Source organism: Sabethes cyaneus, chromosome 3, assembly GCF_943734655.1.
Source record: "Sabethes cyaneus chromosome 3, idSabCyanKW18_F2, whole genome shotgun sequence".
Classification (NCBI taxonomy): domain Eukaryota; kingdom Metazoa; phylum Arthropoda; class Insecta; order Diptera; family Culicidae; genus Sabethes; species Sabethes cyaneus.
Genome location: NC_071355.1, coordinates 234,001,370 through 234,019,429, shown reverse-complemented (window position 1 = coordinate 234,019,429; position 18,060 = coordinate 234,001,370). Strand labels below are relative to the sequence as shown.

Below are 18,060 nucleotides of genomic sequence, written 5' to 3'. Positions count from 1 at the left end.
AATTGAAGTACCGATAACCGCTAACCAGGAACGGCTTGTTGCAACGGACAAGCCAGAAAGCTTCAGCAGCTATGCGATCGACGAAGCCGTTCGATGAAATAGCAGTTCAGGCCAGGTGGCCAACTGCAAGTGGTATGGCATAATTCTGGTCGTTTTGTTGTCATAAGCAGCATATTTCCTGCCAATTCCAGAACTTCAGCAGCCAGATATTCCATTACGGCAGCGAGACGAGTGCTCCAACTCCAACACGCTCAGCATACTTTCCTTTCCTCAGCAGCCGATGAACACGACCAACTCACGACGATGTGCACCGTAAGGCAATGTTTCAAATACAACCTTTAAAATTATGCCACGGATGTGACTCGACAGCTGCCTGTCCGATGTGTCACAAGCTAGCTGCTTGCCGATGTGTCGCCAACGAAAGCCGCTGACCGACTGACGATGCGCAGTAAAAGGCATAGCAGCCAAAACCATATCGTTCACTGGCGGATGAGTCGTTGGATTCTTCGGTTTGTTGGCGTCTCGCTTGGTGAATTTGTATGTCTTCGTTGCCTTATCCGGGGAAGCAGCAACAGCTGAAGCTCAACAATTTTCGATCGGATTCTATAGAGCGTAAATTAAATACAATCATAAGGAAGGTTAACCCATAGCTCATATCGTATATATTTCTGTCATCCGTGCTAGCGAAGCACTGACGAGGGAAGGCAAAAATATGAAAATAATTCAATTTTTCAACGACGCGTATTGAAAATCAATAGTTTTCTATATTTTCAATATTTTTCAAATCGATTTTCCGATCAATTTTCCAATCGATTGGTGTAAGAATATTGAAAATCGATTGGGAAACCACTAAGCTATTAGCGTTCAAAACCTGACCACTTTTCGAGAAAGATTTTTTGGAATGACACCCTATCCATCCAAACCTTGCCATAAGACGTAGTCCTACGTCAAAATAATTAATTATCTTGTGTTGTATTGTAGTGCAGGAAGTTCATGGTACCATGATTAATATTCATGGTGTATTCTGCCGCTACTCATATAACATTCCCATTTTCTATGCAGTTTTCTATATAAATGGGACTGTTATGCAAGTAGCGGCAGTATTAGTATTATTACTTTATGCATTATGAGCTAGAATCTTAAAACCATAAGTTAGTTTGCTCATTTTGTATCTACTTATTTTTGAAATTAAATTTTATCAAACTTCAACTGGCATAAGGAGTCAGTTTGTGTTAGATGGTGAACCGCAAGATGTCACATTGGCGATCTTTTGACGAAATTGAATCTTCGGTGTGATTTTAGAGGTAAGATATATTGAATATATTTTGTATTTTCTCACGCATATTACTAAAATTGAAAGCATTCAACGTGCGCTCATCCGGTTTGCACTGCGCCGTTTGCCATGGCAGAACCCGATACGGCTCCCAGCTTATGAAAATCGCTGTCAGTTAATAAGGCTTAGTACGCTAGCTGGAAGAAGAGTGGTGACGTGCAGGCTGTTTATTTTCGACTTACTAAAAGGGACTGTGGATTGCAGTTACCTCCTGAAGCAGCTAAACATTCATGCACCTCGTGGGAAATTGTGAAATTATACGTTGCTTTGGACTCCAACGCACCGAACATTGAATGGTCAAAATAACCCGTTGCATGCTCGTTGGAGGCTTTTTGACGAAGTAAATCATGCACTTGACTTCAATATTAGTAAAAGTAGGTTTAGGAAGGCAATTGTTAACTTAAGTTGATAGTAATACTAGCCTGTACAGAACTGAAGACTGTGAACAACAATATATAAATATGTGAAAGTTAAGTCAGCGAGAGTGCCAAGGTCAACCGAGAGGAGGCGGCGAGAGGGCCATGGCCAATCATTGACTTTTCGTCGGAGAGCCCAATTTCGGAAGCAGTTTTTGGGCCCAAAAGCGGTGTTCTGTTTGTAAAAATGTAAAAACTGCATTCTTCTTGCCAATCTGAACACAGCGAATGTATTTTTATAAACAGAATTTTTGTTTCAAACAAAAAAACTGCTTTTGAAATTGGCAGAATCGATGATGGCTAATTTCCCCTTAAAGACGAGTTGGCTATGGCCAACGTATATTCCCGAGCAGGAGCGAAGAGCAAAATAATATAAAAACAATATCAAACTGTGTTATAATGCTATATTTTGTTATTGAATAGATATGGAGATGCATTGATAACACATTTTGTTATTGCGTAGATATTTAAAACAGTGGTTGTAAGATAAGTTTAATAACTGATTTTGTTATCATATCTTATTTTGGCCTTAAAATGATATTCGATATATTTCATACAATTTTTTTTATTGATTAAAGAGATACTAGATTATAAATATTCTATAAAATGATTTATTTATGATTTATAATATCTCATATACTGCTGTATTTGTTATTCAATACCTTAATAATACTAAAATATGTTATTCTAAACTTTGAATACAGTCATTCAAATAGATGTTATTTTGCTCTTCGCTCCTGCTCGGGAAGATCGAGCTTGGAAAAGCCCATAGCAAACATTGGTTAGGGTTGGAAAAAGCACAACGCCAGCACCTATGAAGATAGGGTCCAGATGAGTCTAAGGCCAATGTTATGAAAACACAAAATTCATACGCTTACAATATCAATGACAAGATATGGTAGTTAGAGGGTGTGTATGTCCTATCAAAGATTTTATGACAAGTAGTATTTACTGTTTCAGGTCATCACATTACAAAAGTAAGTGATTTGTCTACAGGCAATGTACAAGGGTTAACAAATTTCAATTTAACAATCAAGAATAATTTGAAGACTGTACCAACAATCTAAATAATCTGTAATGGACCTGGAATAATATCATATATTGGATTGTTCATTTTATGCAGGGGGAGGATGTGGCATCCTGGTATATATAACATATTAGAGGTTGGATGTGTAATGAGTGGTAATCACACATTATTTGGGTAGCCGTCGATAGCGTGTAACTGGCACAGAGAGAAAGTGTGGGGAGTCGGTTGACAGCTTCCCGCGTAAATGGGATGAGGAATCAGTTTGTGTTAGATGGTGGACCGTAAGATATTACAAACAACGCAGCGGAAGCTGCCAGTGGGTTCACTGAAAGTAGTCGAGGGAACGACTGGTTCGACCAAGAAACCCAGTTTTTTTGCGGGAAAAGCAGCGCCACCTGGAAGAAATGCAATGCGATGACATGGAACAGCATAAGCGCTGTCAGGAAACGCGTAAATTCTAAAAGAAACTGATCGTATTCCGCAAAGGCTTTGCGCCGCGGGACTGAGGGATCCTATCGAATGAATGTAGGATGGTCAAAAGGCGTGAATACAGAATACCAAGGCATGACTACCTCAGTATAATAGGTAAAGTGAGCAAAGCCATCAAACGGCAACAACAACAAGGTAGCTGGGGAATATGGCGTCGCAGAGGAGCTTATCAAGATGGACCCGGATAGGTTGGCTTGCTGTCTGCAAACCGGCTGATAGTCAGGATCTGGAAATCACAAGTGGAGTGGAAGCAGGGGGTAATGTGCCCAGCCCAATATACAAGAAGAGCAATAATTTGGAATGTGTGATCTATCGAGTGATCATTATTCTCAATGCCGCCTATAACGTGCTTTCTCCCATCACCTTTCGTCGTCTGTCGCCGCTAGCAAGTGGATTCGTGGAAATTTATCATGCCGGTTTTGTGGACGATCGATTGACAATGGACTAATCCTTTGTGTCGCGGGAGATCCTGCCAAAGTGTCGAGAACACCAAATCTCTTCCTAATTACATTACCAGCCGAGAGCCTGGCTGGCTTTGGCGTGTAAGAGTTCCTCTCCATTGTCCTTGCGCCTGGGCTACTCGTCGCCAATTCGCCGCGCGTCTCTACACACGCAAGTCGGCTTTAACCAGGTCGAGCCATTTAGTACGGTGGGCCCCTCTATTCCTAGTGCCGGTGGTGTTCTTGAATTGAAGAGAACGGATGTCACTGTACCGTCGCCCGGCATTCTTGTGATGTGTTCGACCTACTGTAGTTTCCCAACTTTCACCAGATGTACGATGGGAATCTCTTCAAGTAGTGCCTGTAGCTCGTGGTTCATACGCCTACGCCACTCACCGCTATCCGTTTGTACTCCGCCAAAAATAGTCCACAACACCTTTCGGTCAAATACGCCTAGTGCACGTATGTCTTCCGAAAGCAAAGTTACTATCTCAAGTCCGTAGAGGACTGCCGGTCAAATTAGCGTTTTGTACATCGTCAGCTTTGTGCGGCGTCGTAGGCTCCTTGATCGTAGCGTCTTGCGGAGGGAAAAGTAGGCTCGATTTCCAGCTTGAATACGTCGTTGTATCTCCTTACTCTTGTATTTGTCGGCGGTAACTAGAGATCCCAAATCAGCAACCACTTGCAGTTCTTTGCCCATGTCGTCAATAATCACTGTCCGTGGGAGGCATACGTTGCTTTCTTTGGAGCCTTTTCCTACTATTTATTTGGTTTTCGGCGCATTGATTTGTAACTCAATGCTCCTAGCCTCCGTTTTTAGTCTGGTATAGATTACCTCTGCCGTCGCAAGGTTTCTAGTAATAATGTCGAGCTCGGCTGTGAAGGATATGAGTTGGCTACTCTTGCTGAAGATCGTTCCTCTCGTTACGATGCCCGCTCGCCGGATCACACCTTCAATAGTGATATTCAATAGCATACAGGACAGTTCATCTCTTTTGCCGCAACTCTCTACGCGTTTCGAAAGGACTCGAGAGTGTTCTCGAAACGCGCACGTAGTACATCACTCACTCCAGGGTAGCTCTGATCAGCCGCGTCAGTTTATACGGAAAACCGTGCTTCATTATCTGCCATAGCTGTTCGCGTTAAACTGTATCGTATGCTGCTCTGAAATCCACGAAAATATGATGCGTGGGCACGTTGTACTCCCGACGTTCCTGAAGGGTTTGCTGGAGAGTAAAAGTTTGATCCGTAATTGCACGGGTTGCCATAAAGCAGCCTGATACCACATTACCTTGGGGATAGACGAAGCAACAAAATCTAGGAGAGCACCTTGTAGGCGGTGTTGACCAGCGTAATGCCGCGGTAGCTATTATCTAGCCTACTATCTAGTTACTATCTAGTAATCTAGCCGATCGCCCTTTTTGTAGATGGGACAGACTACACCTTTCATCCACTCCTCCGGTAGTTTCTTTTCCTCCCAAATCCTTGAAATTATCCAGTGAAGTACCATTGCTAGCAGTTCTTGGTCATTTTTGGGGGAGTCGGTCCTTTCCGGTGGTTCTTTTATTCTTCTGCGGACGGATTTCTTGCCGGATTTCTTCGACATCGGAAGCCGGCACTCTGTTGACGTTTGTAGGCACTCCTAGGTTAACATGTCAGGTCAGTTTTAGGTGTGTAGCCCTCTGTTCTCCTTCTGGCACTTTCTCCTCCTCAGGATCATGGTCAACTTATTCCGGGCTCGTCGTTACCTGGCCAAATTCAATCTCGTGGACATGTTTGGACAGTTTTTCCAAACTTTTTTCCTCTCTATCGCTTGTTGACATTCTCCGTCAAACCAAACATTTTGTGTGCTCGAGCGTTCCTCATCTAGTAGCGCGGTTGCGGCCTTATGTTATTATTCTTATATTAATCTTTACGTTGCCAATTTAATCCTGTTAGTCCACCATAATAACCATAATAACCACCATAATTGATCTGATGAATCTTGTAGAGACGCCAGTACTGAAAACATTATCAAACGAGAATGAAAACTGCAGTTTCAAGTGGCAATCGTTTAAAATTGACCTTCACCGTTTCAGCACCAAAAATTAAGTTGTTTATAGTCGCAGTCGCAGGCGCAGACTTAAAACGAGTTGTGATATCAGTCGTTTCATTGTATGCGAGTGTTGCCGGAATGTCAGATACTCAAATTCAACCTACAACAGTAAATATCAACAACAACAAAACATCGGAGTCATAAACTCGCGTTCAACAGTATACTAGTTCATCGGTGTGGAACTAGTAGAGCTGAAACATCGGTGACATTGAGCCGTTTTGCTGGTTTCGCTTGTACGCGTGCATCTTCCACATCCAAAGCGAAGCAACATGTGTGGAGTTTACCAGTATGAGCGCCGCGACGCAATTGTAATGATTCGCCGCGGCGCGGTGTGAACGGTGGCATGTAAACAAAAATAATAACACCGCGCGCACACTTGTTCGCGTGGTCTGCTTACTACTAAACCGTAGTATTGGAATGAAAAATGCCAAAAATCGCCTGCAATGAACGGGTCGACGTCTATATTAGTATACAGTCGCGGTCCATTCAGGCAGATAAGCCGACGAAGTGTGTTTTGTTTGCGCAGTTCATTTGCAAGACACCGACGACGATTCGCTTGAAGACTCCGTTATCAGGTGGAACATTTGGAAAAACTGCGAGTGTACCTAATAATCATATCACGACCTGGGCTTTCTCGGACAGTCGGTTGGTGACCGATAAGTGAGTAGCAGCAGCAGTGCTCAGGTGTCGAATTTTTCGGATCAATAATATACCCAATTAGTGGTGGTTAACCTTCGGTTCGGGGCAACTTCGAACATGCTGCGTAGCATTGTGAAACTGAGCGGCGATGGCTGTTTTTCGATGGCGAATGCGTCGCCGCGGACGGTTTTCGTTCGCCTCCGAAGTGCGCAGGCCGTTCCTGATGCGGTGACCGGCAGCGCAGAACCGACCGTGGATCCCGATTGGGCCGACGCTCTGCCGTACGAAAAGATTCCCGGGCCGGGCAATTTTACCATGATCAGGTATTTTGCTCCTGGAGGTGAGTTTTGCTTTCTCGTTATTGTTTTCTTGGTTGACGGTTTGTTATGAATCGGTTTGTTGCCATGTGAAGAGTAATTAAATTCTTCTTATCTTGGTTATTTTGGTTACAGTGCTCAAACCAAAAATAATTCGAAAAAGGGGTGTATCTTGTTTTGGAGAAAAACTTTACGAAGCTTCACTATCATATTTATGAAGCTTCATTGAATAAATGAAAGAGCAAAAATAAAGAAAAAAGAACAAGGACATAACCATGCATTTAATGAGCAAACTATACAACTTTTACATCCCTAGGCCCCCTTCATAACGTTTCGCTGGTGAACATTCATGAATTTTTCCGTGAAAAATATGGCGATCTGCTGCGTATGCCGGCAGCGTTCGGCCGTAAAGAAATATTGCTTAGCTTCAACCCGGATGATTATCAGAAGCTGTTCCGAGCGGATGGGCAGTGGCCAATCCGCCCGGCCCTGGCCAGCTTCGTGTACTACCGGAAGAAGCTACGGCCGGAAGTTTTTCATGGCTTGGGTGGTCTGGTATCCGAGTAAGTGAAGTCAAAACATTGATTGAACCACACTGAAGTTGATTCCCTTTAACAGACAAGGAGAACCCTGGCAAACGTTCCGTACAGCGGTCAATCCCGTGATGATGCAGCCAAAAGTGATCAAATTGTATGTGAACAAGGTGGATGCGGTTGCTAGAGAGTTTATGGAAATGTTAGTATTCATTAGATTGTATGATTATAAATTTTATTAGGTTTGCTCTGTTGGTTTAGTATGAAGATCATAAGGGACGATAAAAATGAACTTCCTGCCGATTTCAATCAGTGGCTAAATCGTTGGGCTTTGGAATCGATGGGGGTTTTGGCTTTGGATACCAGACTTGGAGTTCTGGGCGAGCAACTTAGCGATGAAGCTGAACATATAGTTACGAGCATCCGTAAATTTTTCGAACTTACGTATCACTTAGACATATTGCCATCAATATGGAAGGTTGTAAAAACACCGAAATTCTATCAGCTGATGAACACTCTCGATGATCTTACGAGGTAAAATCTCACAGTATAAACGGATTCGCTAACTTAAGAGATTAATTTTAGACTGGTTAAGAGTAAAGTTGATGACGCAGTTGTGCGATTAGATCAAAACCCATCAGTTGGTAGTGATAATCAGAGTGTACTGGAGAAACTACTGAAAGTCGATCGAGATATCGCGGTTTTGATGGCGTTTGACATGCTTCTAGCTGGAGTTGACACAGTATGCAACATACACTGGATTTAATCATGCATGATAGATACAATGATCTAATTTCAGACTTCATCTGGAACCGTTGGAATCCTTTATTGCTTAGCCCTGAATCCAGACAAACAAGAAAAACTACGCGAGGAACTTCGCACGATTCTCCCAAACAAGGATTCTCCGCTAACACCGGAAAACATGCGAAACCTCCCATATCTTCGAGCATGTATCAAGGAAGGTATCCGTGTGTGTCCACCAACGGCTGGAAATCTTCGTGCCGCTGGAAAGGATCTGGTTTTGCAAGGTTACAAAGTTCCAAAGGGGGTAAGATTAGTTTTAAAAACGACAACCCATAAATTTAAAACCTTTCACTATTTTCTCCGACGACACAGACTGAAGTTGCGATGGCGGCGATGTTGCTGCAGAAGGACGAAAAATATTATTCACGGGCAAAGGAGTTCATACCGGAGCGCTGGCTGAAGGAAGAAACGGACGGTTGTCCTGCCGGAAAGAACACCCACCCGTTCGTGTATTTGCCGTTTGGTTTCGGCTCTCGGACCTGTATCGGCAAGCGAATGGCCAATCTGGAGATGGAAATTATCGTTGCCCGAATTACGCGCATGTTCGACTACCGTTGGAATTACGGTGAGCTGAAGATTCGCGCAGCCGTGGTGAATATTCCGGATAGCGAGCTGAAGTTCGAAGTGAGGGAAGTCGAAAAGTAATACTTTATAGGTATCGTTTATCATTTGAAAATTAACGATAAATGTTGTTGTATTTATTAACCGGTAACAGATATTTCAAAAACCAACTTTTCATCGAAATATTATTGACGTTCATTTTGAGAAATGCGAGACGTAAAAAATATTTTTTGCAAACAAAAGTCGAAGTCAAACAGATGTAATAAGAAAATTTTTAGGAAAAAAAATTTTCTTTGTTAGAAACAACAAGCGATTTTAAATAATAAGCCGCGATTTTTAAAATATCCTAAATTAAGGTATTATCATAAAAAAAATTATAAAACGAGTTTTTCGGTACCTAAATTATAAATGTTTATAAAGTTTTAAAACAATATTGCAAACACCCGCGAATATTTATCGAAAAAAATTGGTTTTCATGGGTAATTATCAGTGAGGTGCAATAAAGCTTGATAAGCTAAGATTGTTTGCGCTGATTACAAAAAAGCATGCTTGCACTTCTTCCTGTCGTATGTATACCTACGAATGTGCATTTGTTGTTTTTATCAAACAATGACAGTGCAGAGCATTTGCAACGCCACCCGGCTTAGTAATCATTCCGTGAGTTGCACAATTGTCAGCTAGCAGAAGCTAAGTACATCGAATACATCTGACATTGAGGCAAGGCAGTACACGGTTACCACATTTTACTCACATGCTGGTAATCAAATTTGGACTCAGCTTTTTGATGCATTAAAAATTTATTAGGTTTTTTTTATTACTCGAATCCATAACTTAGTATTAGTTCAAAGACATCATTGCACTAACAACGTAATTAGAGTGTAACCGAACTCGTTCACTCAACCACTTTATTAGTTGAACAGCAATTGACGGGTCAGCTATCAGCGACGCGTCCAGTTCTAGTTTGGCTTTGATAACCAACAAGTGAATAACGTGATTACCAAGTTATTAGCATTGGTCAATGTGAATTTGACAACAATTTTTCACAGTTCCATAATCATGTTGCTCGGAGGTATAAAACTGAAAGCCAGATGTCGTCCGTCGTCCGGTAAGCAGGTATTGGCTGCGTTAATTCGTTGCAGCAGCACGCAGACGCAACCCGCCGGGGCAGCTACGTCATCGGAAACGAGGGATGATTTGGAGTGGCGTAATGCAAAGCCGTATGAGGAAATTCCCACCCCAAAATCGTTTGAGGCTATGAGGAACTTTCTTCCTGGAGGTGGGTGTGTATTTTCTTCTTAATATCTAAGAAATAATTGTGAAGAAAAAAAACTATTTTTGCTCTCAAATCAGTACAGTCATCCCTTGAGGAAGACGGTTGTTTGTTGCGTGTTGAAAATCACATAGATATACTTATGGTTAATTGGAAGAAGTCGATAACTAACAACATGGGGAAAATACAAGCTTCCTCTTTATACGGGGGATTACTGTACATTTGATTCAGTGCACATCATTTTTGCTTGTGCTCATCCAACCGTGCGGTTAAATTAAACTTAGAAATCTTGTGGTGTGAGTCACGGTGACTTGAACTAGATGGATGCGCTGTGGAAGAAGACACCTACTACAAATATGATACGTCTAAGTTTTCGCTGATATCGTATGTTGTGATTAAGATTTGTGTTTGGTAATATTGTAAACAAACTATTGGTGATTCATTATAGTAAAGGAATGGAACAAAGGAATGCATGGATAGTGACCGCTTAACCCTTAGGTATCCAACGCCGCCTCTTGGCGAATTAAGTGAGGTATTTGTGAGTGAGTTATAAAGATATATTTAGATGCGATTAGCTGCATTAGACGGAGAAAATTTTCCAGGTTTTCTGAATTATTCGGAAATTTTTGGTAACTTTTTGGTTTGTAGTAGAAACCATTGGCCTACTACAGTTTTTATTGTAGACATCAAAATTTATGGTTAATTTATTGTAAAAGTGTCACGAATTCAATTTTATCCGCATTTTTGTTTCTTATTTTATCCCACCCCACAGGTATCGAAACACGCGTTTTTTTAATTGCACCGAATCGGTTGATTATACTAGTTAAGTACCTTCGGAGAAATTTCTTAGCATTCAAAGCTCTTTCATATGGCATGAACGATTCTTTGATTAATCTCCCTAAAAGTAAGATAAAAAATTTATGTTTTGAACAGTAAGAGATACAGCAAAACAATGTTCTACAAAATTTTTGAGAAGCTTATTATAAAGAACTTTGCGAAAGAAAGTAACCTTCTAGGTATTATAGAGATAAGGAAAAATTTTGTGGAGACTTTTTGAAAATCAATTTTTTGACCACATTTTTTTCTACAGTATTTATACACATTTGACATGTTCGGCAAATATTTTTAAACAGTCAAATTACTTACTTTTTTAGTATATACAAACTTGCTACCGTCAATATTTGAGGAGAAAATTAAAGTTTTCTTTTAAAAATCATACAATTTTCAATAGCAATAACTCCTAAACATTCAAATACATGCAAGAAGTTTATTACCCATGTAACAGCATAATAAAAATACTACAAAATGCAAAACAAATTAGCTTGACCCTGGCTATCCCTCTACCAAAACACTCGCATTGAAAATTGTTACTCGGTTGAAATCAATATGGCGTAGTGTAAAAACCGTGTTACTCCGATCAAATAAGAGCGCAAATAATTAATGAAAATGACTAATCCAAACACCAAGGATTGATTGTAGAGATTTGGAAAAATATTTTCAAAATTCGTTTTTGCATGACATTTAAGTACTGCAGTTCGAGGTGTACAAATTTCGAAATGTATTTGAAGATTCTTCATCCTCACTATCGCTGTTTTACAGTGCATATCATCTGTATTGATCAACAGTTGCAGTGCATCTTCGGAGCATATGACATTTTTGTTTTTTGGTAGTTCTCTCATACCAGAAGTTGGCGGATCAGAAGATTCTAAGACACCGTGCAGAAGATCTGTATTTGTAGCCATTCTGTAGATCTTTCTTGATAAATGAGTTCGGAGCAGCTTCATGCCCTTGTCCATACCTGACCGAAGACGATGAAATTAGAATAAATTACGCTAATTGTTTTGACTATAATGTGACAAGAACTGCTTTTAAACTTAGAATTAGTATATATTAGAACTGTCTGTACGATACCTTCGAAGACTAGTATTAATAAATTTAAATTTAAAATAATTTAAAAAAACATAGGGTACGGGAGGGTATTTCCAGCACATTAAGCGGTAGCCTGAACAACATTCAGGAATTACGTTGAAACTATATTTATTCGAGACAAGATTTTTATACCATTTATACATACCAAATAATATTTACTGAATATCGGCGTGTATTTTGGTCTTAATAAAACGCTGCTGAATTTGAGTTATAGTCGCGAGAAATGATGAAGTTGCTGCGGCTAAATTGAGCCCATTTTATATGGTGGTGTCTGTGTTTTTAAATCCGACCGGCCGAAATAGCCAGCACATGGATTAAATGCTTTTCAAAAACAGAGCAAAAGAGAGACCGATTGATAACGTGTCGGTATAGCCTATATACCGGCTCTTTGAAGATAACTAGTTTTGCAGACCAACCTCGAGTTTTTAATCTTGACTTTGAAATGCGGTCAAACATATTTTATTAAAATTTTTTGAAACGATGGTTCTACAATTGATGAAGGGACGGTAGGGGAAAGTATTGAATTTTTTTTGGAAAATGGAGTCCTACCTGGAGTGGTAGGAGTAGTCACAAGGACGACTTGTTAAGCATAGCTACGTATTCCGCCCCCCTTACCTTTCCACTCTTTCCAATCCATTTTCCAAAACATTAAAAAATTCATTACTTTCCCCCGTTCCCCGTCCCTTCATCAATTGTAGAACCATCGTTTCGAAAATTTTTAATAGTTTTGCAGTGACAACAGCTTGCTGCTGGCGCTAGTGTATCATTGAATCGTCCATATACATTAGCACCAGAAGCAAGTGGTTGTCACTCAAATACTAACTCTGTCAACACGATAGAATAGTTTCAGGAGTAACTGCCTTACACATTGGTAGTAGTGTAAATAGAGCTCCATATGCTGAAATTAAAAACAAAATGCTACAAGTGCTAGTGAATGAAAATTGATTTATATTTTCATATCAGAAGGGAATTTTTGTGTTCTTCCGTGATAAAAAGAAGTAGAATTGTTCTGTGATATCATATTTACAGCAGTTTAGTTTCTAGAATAAGTAAACGTGATCATGATTGTGTGTTTTCCAAACCATCATCAAGAGCGGATACGCGTAAGCGATTGCTGCTGGTTTTTTCAGTCTGATTACGTGCCAGTGGAAAAACAGTGGTTTTGATGTTTATTGAACAAAATTTAGCAAATTACTTACATTTTTATGAAAATAGTTATACCACATTAAAGCTTATGAGTGCTACATTCGTTTTAGTATTGTTATATAGCGGCAAAGTTTTTATTTGGGAAAGCGAAGCAAAAAAAGGTAATGTATGCCGAATTTAGTAGCGTGCTGGGAATACCCTCCCGTACCCTACCTGGTTGAATATGAATGTGGATTTATAAATAAATTCTTTCCATTTGTTACTGCTTTGATGGGAACAATTGATGTGACAAAAAGGCTTGAATCGGACTTCGTGTCATCAATGAATGTTTGCTTACACTTATGCTTATACATGGTACACAAGTAGTGTTACCTATTTAGACATTGCGTCTATGGACGGTTCAAGTAGAACTGTCACATACTGATGAGTCGAAAACGAAACGCACGGACTTCTGTGTTTATACTCGTTAAGATCTGCGGTTCCATCGCAGCCGTACTTTACGAAAAGAGTTACAGTCTTCAGCTCTTCATCAGAGAACGAGTTTAGTGATGCAGCTTTCGAACTGACGATCCTTGACGAGGTTTAATCTTATAAAGCTTGGAATCTAACTGTAATAGTAACACAGCCAAAATAACCAATACAGAGCTGAGGATGTACAAAACCCTTATTAGACCACTAGTTCTTTATGGGTTTGGAGTCGTAATACTGCTCACGCGCCCTTGCCGTGTTCGAGTGAAAGGTACTGCGGATGATAATTGGTGGAGTACAAACTGCAAGCGGAGAGTGGTGGACACGGATGAATCACGAGCTACATGCACTGCTTGGAGAGATTCTCATCATACATCTGGCGAAAGTCGGTAGACCACGATTGACCGGATACGTCATAAGGATGCCGGACGATAGTTCTCTTCATCAACCCCCCCTAGCACCAGGAACAGCGGGGCCCAACGTGCAAGGTGGAATTCACTAAGTTACAAATAAGCTAGTAGCATTGCACCACCGTAAATACAAAAGATACATCAACACTTTATTCATCAAAATTGCAGTATCGCTATAGATACTGTATAGTGAATTGCTTGTTGCTAAATTTTGCTGATATATTGGATGCGTCGTAAAGATTCATTTTCAACTAAATATATTTTTTTGTCAAGAGTTACATTTTAAGAGGACGTATTTATAATATACTTGTTTTTCCAAAAAATTACATATTGAGAACTATTTATTTGATCAAAAATGACGTCAAGAAAAAGTTACAGGAAATTTCGTGTATTTTTGGAAAAAATTATTCTGGAAAAAACTTTGCAAAAACATGATAAAAATCATAAAATATGAATATCTCCTCCGATTTGCCTCATTGTTTAAAGATAGCTTAAATTATGCCTCAAAATCTGGTGAAGGGCTATTTATGAAATAATGAAAAGCTGACAACACTTAACAAAAGCTTTATTATATGACGACCATCATTTCAATAGGGCCTAAGTCCAACTTGTGAACAAACTTAGTGAGGATTCTTTTTTGCTGGGTCAGCATACAAATGTTTTTATTGAAACTTAGCTATCGTGAACCATGTAAAATACAATCAAATAGTGTGAAAAATAATTGTGATTTAAAACATTTTTTTTTTTTTCATTTCTCTACCACAGGACGCTACTACAACGTATCTATACCGGATCTACATCGACGCATACGGGAGGATTACGGTGATTTGATTCGCTTGAAGGGATCGCTCGGACGCAAAGAAGTCCTGCTGACCTTCAACCCGAACGATTTCGAGAAGCTGTTCCGCGCGGAAGGCCCATGGCCAATTCGTAAAGCCCTCGACAGCTTTATCTACTATCGGAAGAAGGTCCGACCGGATGTGTTCCACGACATGGGCGGGTTAGTTTCCGAGTAAGTTTTGATACGACTGTTCTCATCTCGTAGAAGAGAGGAAATTTCTAAATGTTTTGTGCGCTGATATCTCTAGGCAAGGTGAAGCTTGGCATAAGTTTCGTACCATCGTGAATCCAGTTATGATGCAGCCCAAAATTGTAAAGCAGTACGTTGATAAAGTGGACGATGTTGCTCGGGAATTTATGCTAGTGTAGGTCTTAGTGGTTTTTTATTAGGATTTATCATCTACTAGTTGTCTGTGCCTTTTAGTGTGAAAAATATTCGAGATGATAAAAACGAACTTCCAGCTGATTTTGATCAATGGCTTAATCGGTGGGCCTTAGAAACGATGGGGGTTCTAGCTTTGGATACTAGGCTTGGAGTTTTGGCTAAGCAACAATCAGATGAAGCGGAACATATTGTAAAGGTTAGTAGAGTGGATTGTAATCCCATAAGCAAGTTATTTCTATTAGATTCCATGGTTTTTCACAGAGTATTCGTCAGTTCTTCGAATTGACCTACCAGGTGGACGTTATGCCCTCGATATGGATGTACATCAAAACTCCAACATTTCGGAAATTGATGAATACACTTGATGATTTGACCCGGTATAAACTTACAAACCGGAACCGGAAAATTATGAAACTATGTTTGCTTTTGCAGAATTATTATGACCAGAGTAGACGAAGCAGTAATCAGATTGGAGAAGAACCCTTCATCGGACAATGACAATCAGAGTGTTCTCGAGAAGCTGTTGAAAATCGATCGCAATGTGGCCATTCTAATGGCATTTGATATGATGATGGCTGGCGTTGATACGGTATTCTGATTAAAAATTTTCCTCAGGCCATGTTAGTACTGAATAAAATTAATTTTCAGACATCATCGGGATCGATCGGTGTGTTGTACTGTTTGGCAAAGAACCCCGAAAAGCAAAGAAAATTACGGGAAGAACTTCGGACCATTTTGCCGCGCAAGGATTCTCCACTGACACCGGAAAATATGCGAAACCTTCCATATCTGCGGGCGTGCATCAAGGAGGGCATTCGACTTTACCCACCAACCGTTGGTAACATTCGCGCCGCAGGGAGGGATCTAGTGCTACAGGGCTATCAAGTTCCGAAAGGGGTAGGTAACTTCTTAGAAAACAAATGCCTTGTTATGATATTTATTTTTTTTTCGTCCTCAGACGGATGTGGCAATGTCAGCCATGGTGCTGCATACTGACGAACGTCATTTTTCCTGCGCTGAAAGCTTCCTGCCAGAGCGATGGCTAAAGGAACCGATTGATGGTTGTCCCTCGGCAAAAAGCGCTCATCCGTTCGTCTATCTTCCGTTCGGTTTTGGCGCTCGAACCTGTATCGGTAAACGGATGGCTAACCTAGAGATGGAAATATTGGTTGCACGGATTACTCGCCTGTTTGACTATCGGTGGAACTATGACGAGCTGAAGATTCGCGGAGCGATAGTCAATATTCCGGAAAACGAGTTGAGATTCCAAATGACCGAAGTGGAGGACTAATCGTGTGTTTTTTTTTATTTTAAGCAAGAGTGACTAATTTCAAACACGCGACTCGTTCGGAATTGGATCGAAATTTGCATCGGAACGATTGATTATAATTCTTTTGTTGGACTGCAAAATCCACTGTGGCATGATTTACAACTGACAGATTTACGATTTCGATTGATTTTGAAAAAAATAAATGCCCTCCTTCTTGGGATGATTCTACATCAGACGTTGCCGACGACGTTTCGTGTACTGCTTTGAGTAGAGAGTCAATTTATTAAATTACACCATGACATTTTAACGACAGTCGTGTTGGGTTGTTAGTTTATCGGTTTGGTGGCCGGAGGAATACTGGATTGCTAACCCAGCACTTGATTGATTTCGCTTCGCGACCGGACTGCGACTTTGCACAGGAAGCGTTATTTGAAATAGATGGCATATAAAAATCTAAACGACTCGGTTTCTTTTCGGAAGGGTAATAAAGTTTCAACATATCTATCACGCGATTTTTTTTGCTTTTTCCAAACGCTTTCTATTCTGTCGGTTAATGGTTGAAACTTTATTAGCTTCGTGATTGCCGACAGGCCGAGACTTTCGTTTGTCATGGCTTGATTTACGTTCCCCGAATAATGCCGTATGAATTTATGCCGATATGTTTCTAGCTTCAAAGCTATTTGTTTGTTCTATTGAAATAAGCTTATGTTCACGTACCTATTTGAAATACGTTCAGTTTAATTCAATAAGTAACCTTGCTCTGTAGAACCAGTTCCTAGCTAAAACAGAGATTATAATATGTAACATAAAATATTATCTAATATCGCTTGGGCTGGGCACACGACCGCGCAACAAATAGTGTTATAAATTGTAGCATATAATTAATAGTTTAGGTTTCATAATTATTTAATCACATAGCGCATGATGCTTATTGCATCAACACTAGTAGGTAGGTACAGCAGGCGCCACCGCCGGTGTGCTGCGAGGTGTGTAATTATCGTCGCCATCGCCATCACATCACAACCCTACAACTACATATACGACGACAGTCTGGTCCTCCCGGGGAACGGTGACGAACCCTCCGAGTGGAGGGCCATCCTGTTGGCTCTGGTGTGTAGATCAGCGGCATAATAATGAAGTCCGAGGTATCTCCTGCAGACAGTAGGTATAACCTATCGGCATCGAAGGTTCGCCGCTGCCCGGTATCAGGCGTAAGCGATCTTTTGCAATTTATACACGCTTTACTGCGCGCTAACTGGCTGGCTACAAATTTATTTAATTTAATTAAAACGGGAAAAACGCAAACGATCTTGTTAGCAGGTGACCGTCAATCAATTAGACACTTGGAAAGCGCTTTTTTTGTGATTGTTTTCCTGTTCAACTTTATACCTAGTTCAATCTAGCTGACAGTGAGAAAAGGGTAGGTAAAACTTGTCATCGAATTTTGGCCAAAGGGTTTTCGATAGTGCGATAAGTTGCCAATTTTGTTTACATGGTAAGCTGTTTATTATTCATGTGAACATGGTAATACGCATTCACTGTTACATCATCCACTTTCACGCTTATTTTTTTCACCACTTACTTTTTTGTTACATACTTATTTCCAGGTATTTTTACATCGATAATTTCATTCTTCGGAAATGCAGAAATATTTTCTGCTTTCGTTAGGCAGACTTCACGGATAGCTG

General features: G+C 40.4%; 2 protein-coding genes across 2 annotated transcripts; both read left to right on the top strand.

Moving 5' to 3' along the window:
- The first annotated feature begins 6,224 nt into the window (after positions 1-6,224).
- On the top strand, positions 6,225-8,819 carry LOC128740887 (cytochrome P450 12b1, mitochondrial-like). Its single transcript, XM_053836461.1, has 8 exons — positions 6,225-6,460; positions 6,568-6,779; positions 7,073-7,319; positions 7,375-7,491; positions 7,551-7,823; positions 7,875-8,031; positions 8,089-8,337; positions 8,406-8,819. The coding sequence occupies exons 1-8, from the start codon at positions 6,225-6,227 to the stop codon at positions 8,736-8,738; spliced, it is 1,824 nt and encodes a 607-aa protein (XP_053692436.1). The 3' UTR covers positions 8,739-8,819.
- Positions 8,820-9,605: 786 nt separating this feature from the next.
- Positions 9,606-16,799, top strand: LOC128741218 (cytochrome P450 CYP12A2-like). The gene is made up of 8 exons (XM_053836861.1): positions 9,606-9,930; positions 14,643-14,889; positions 14,966-15,082; positions 15,142-15,298; positions 15,364-15,479; positions 15,535-15,691; positions 15,751-15,999; positions 16,061-16,799. Exons 1-8 carry the CDS (start codon positions 9,711-9,713, stop codon positions 16,391-16,393), a joined length of 1,596 nt encoding a protein of 531 aa, XP_053692836.1. The 5' UTR covers positions 9,606-9,710; the 3' UTR covers positions 16,394-16,799.
- The last annotated feature ends 1,261 nt before the right edge of the window (positions 16,800-18,060 follow it).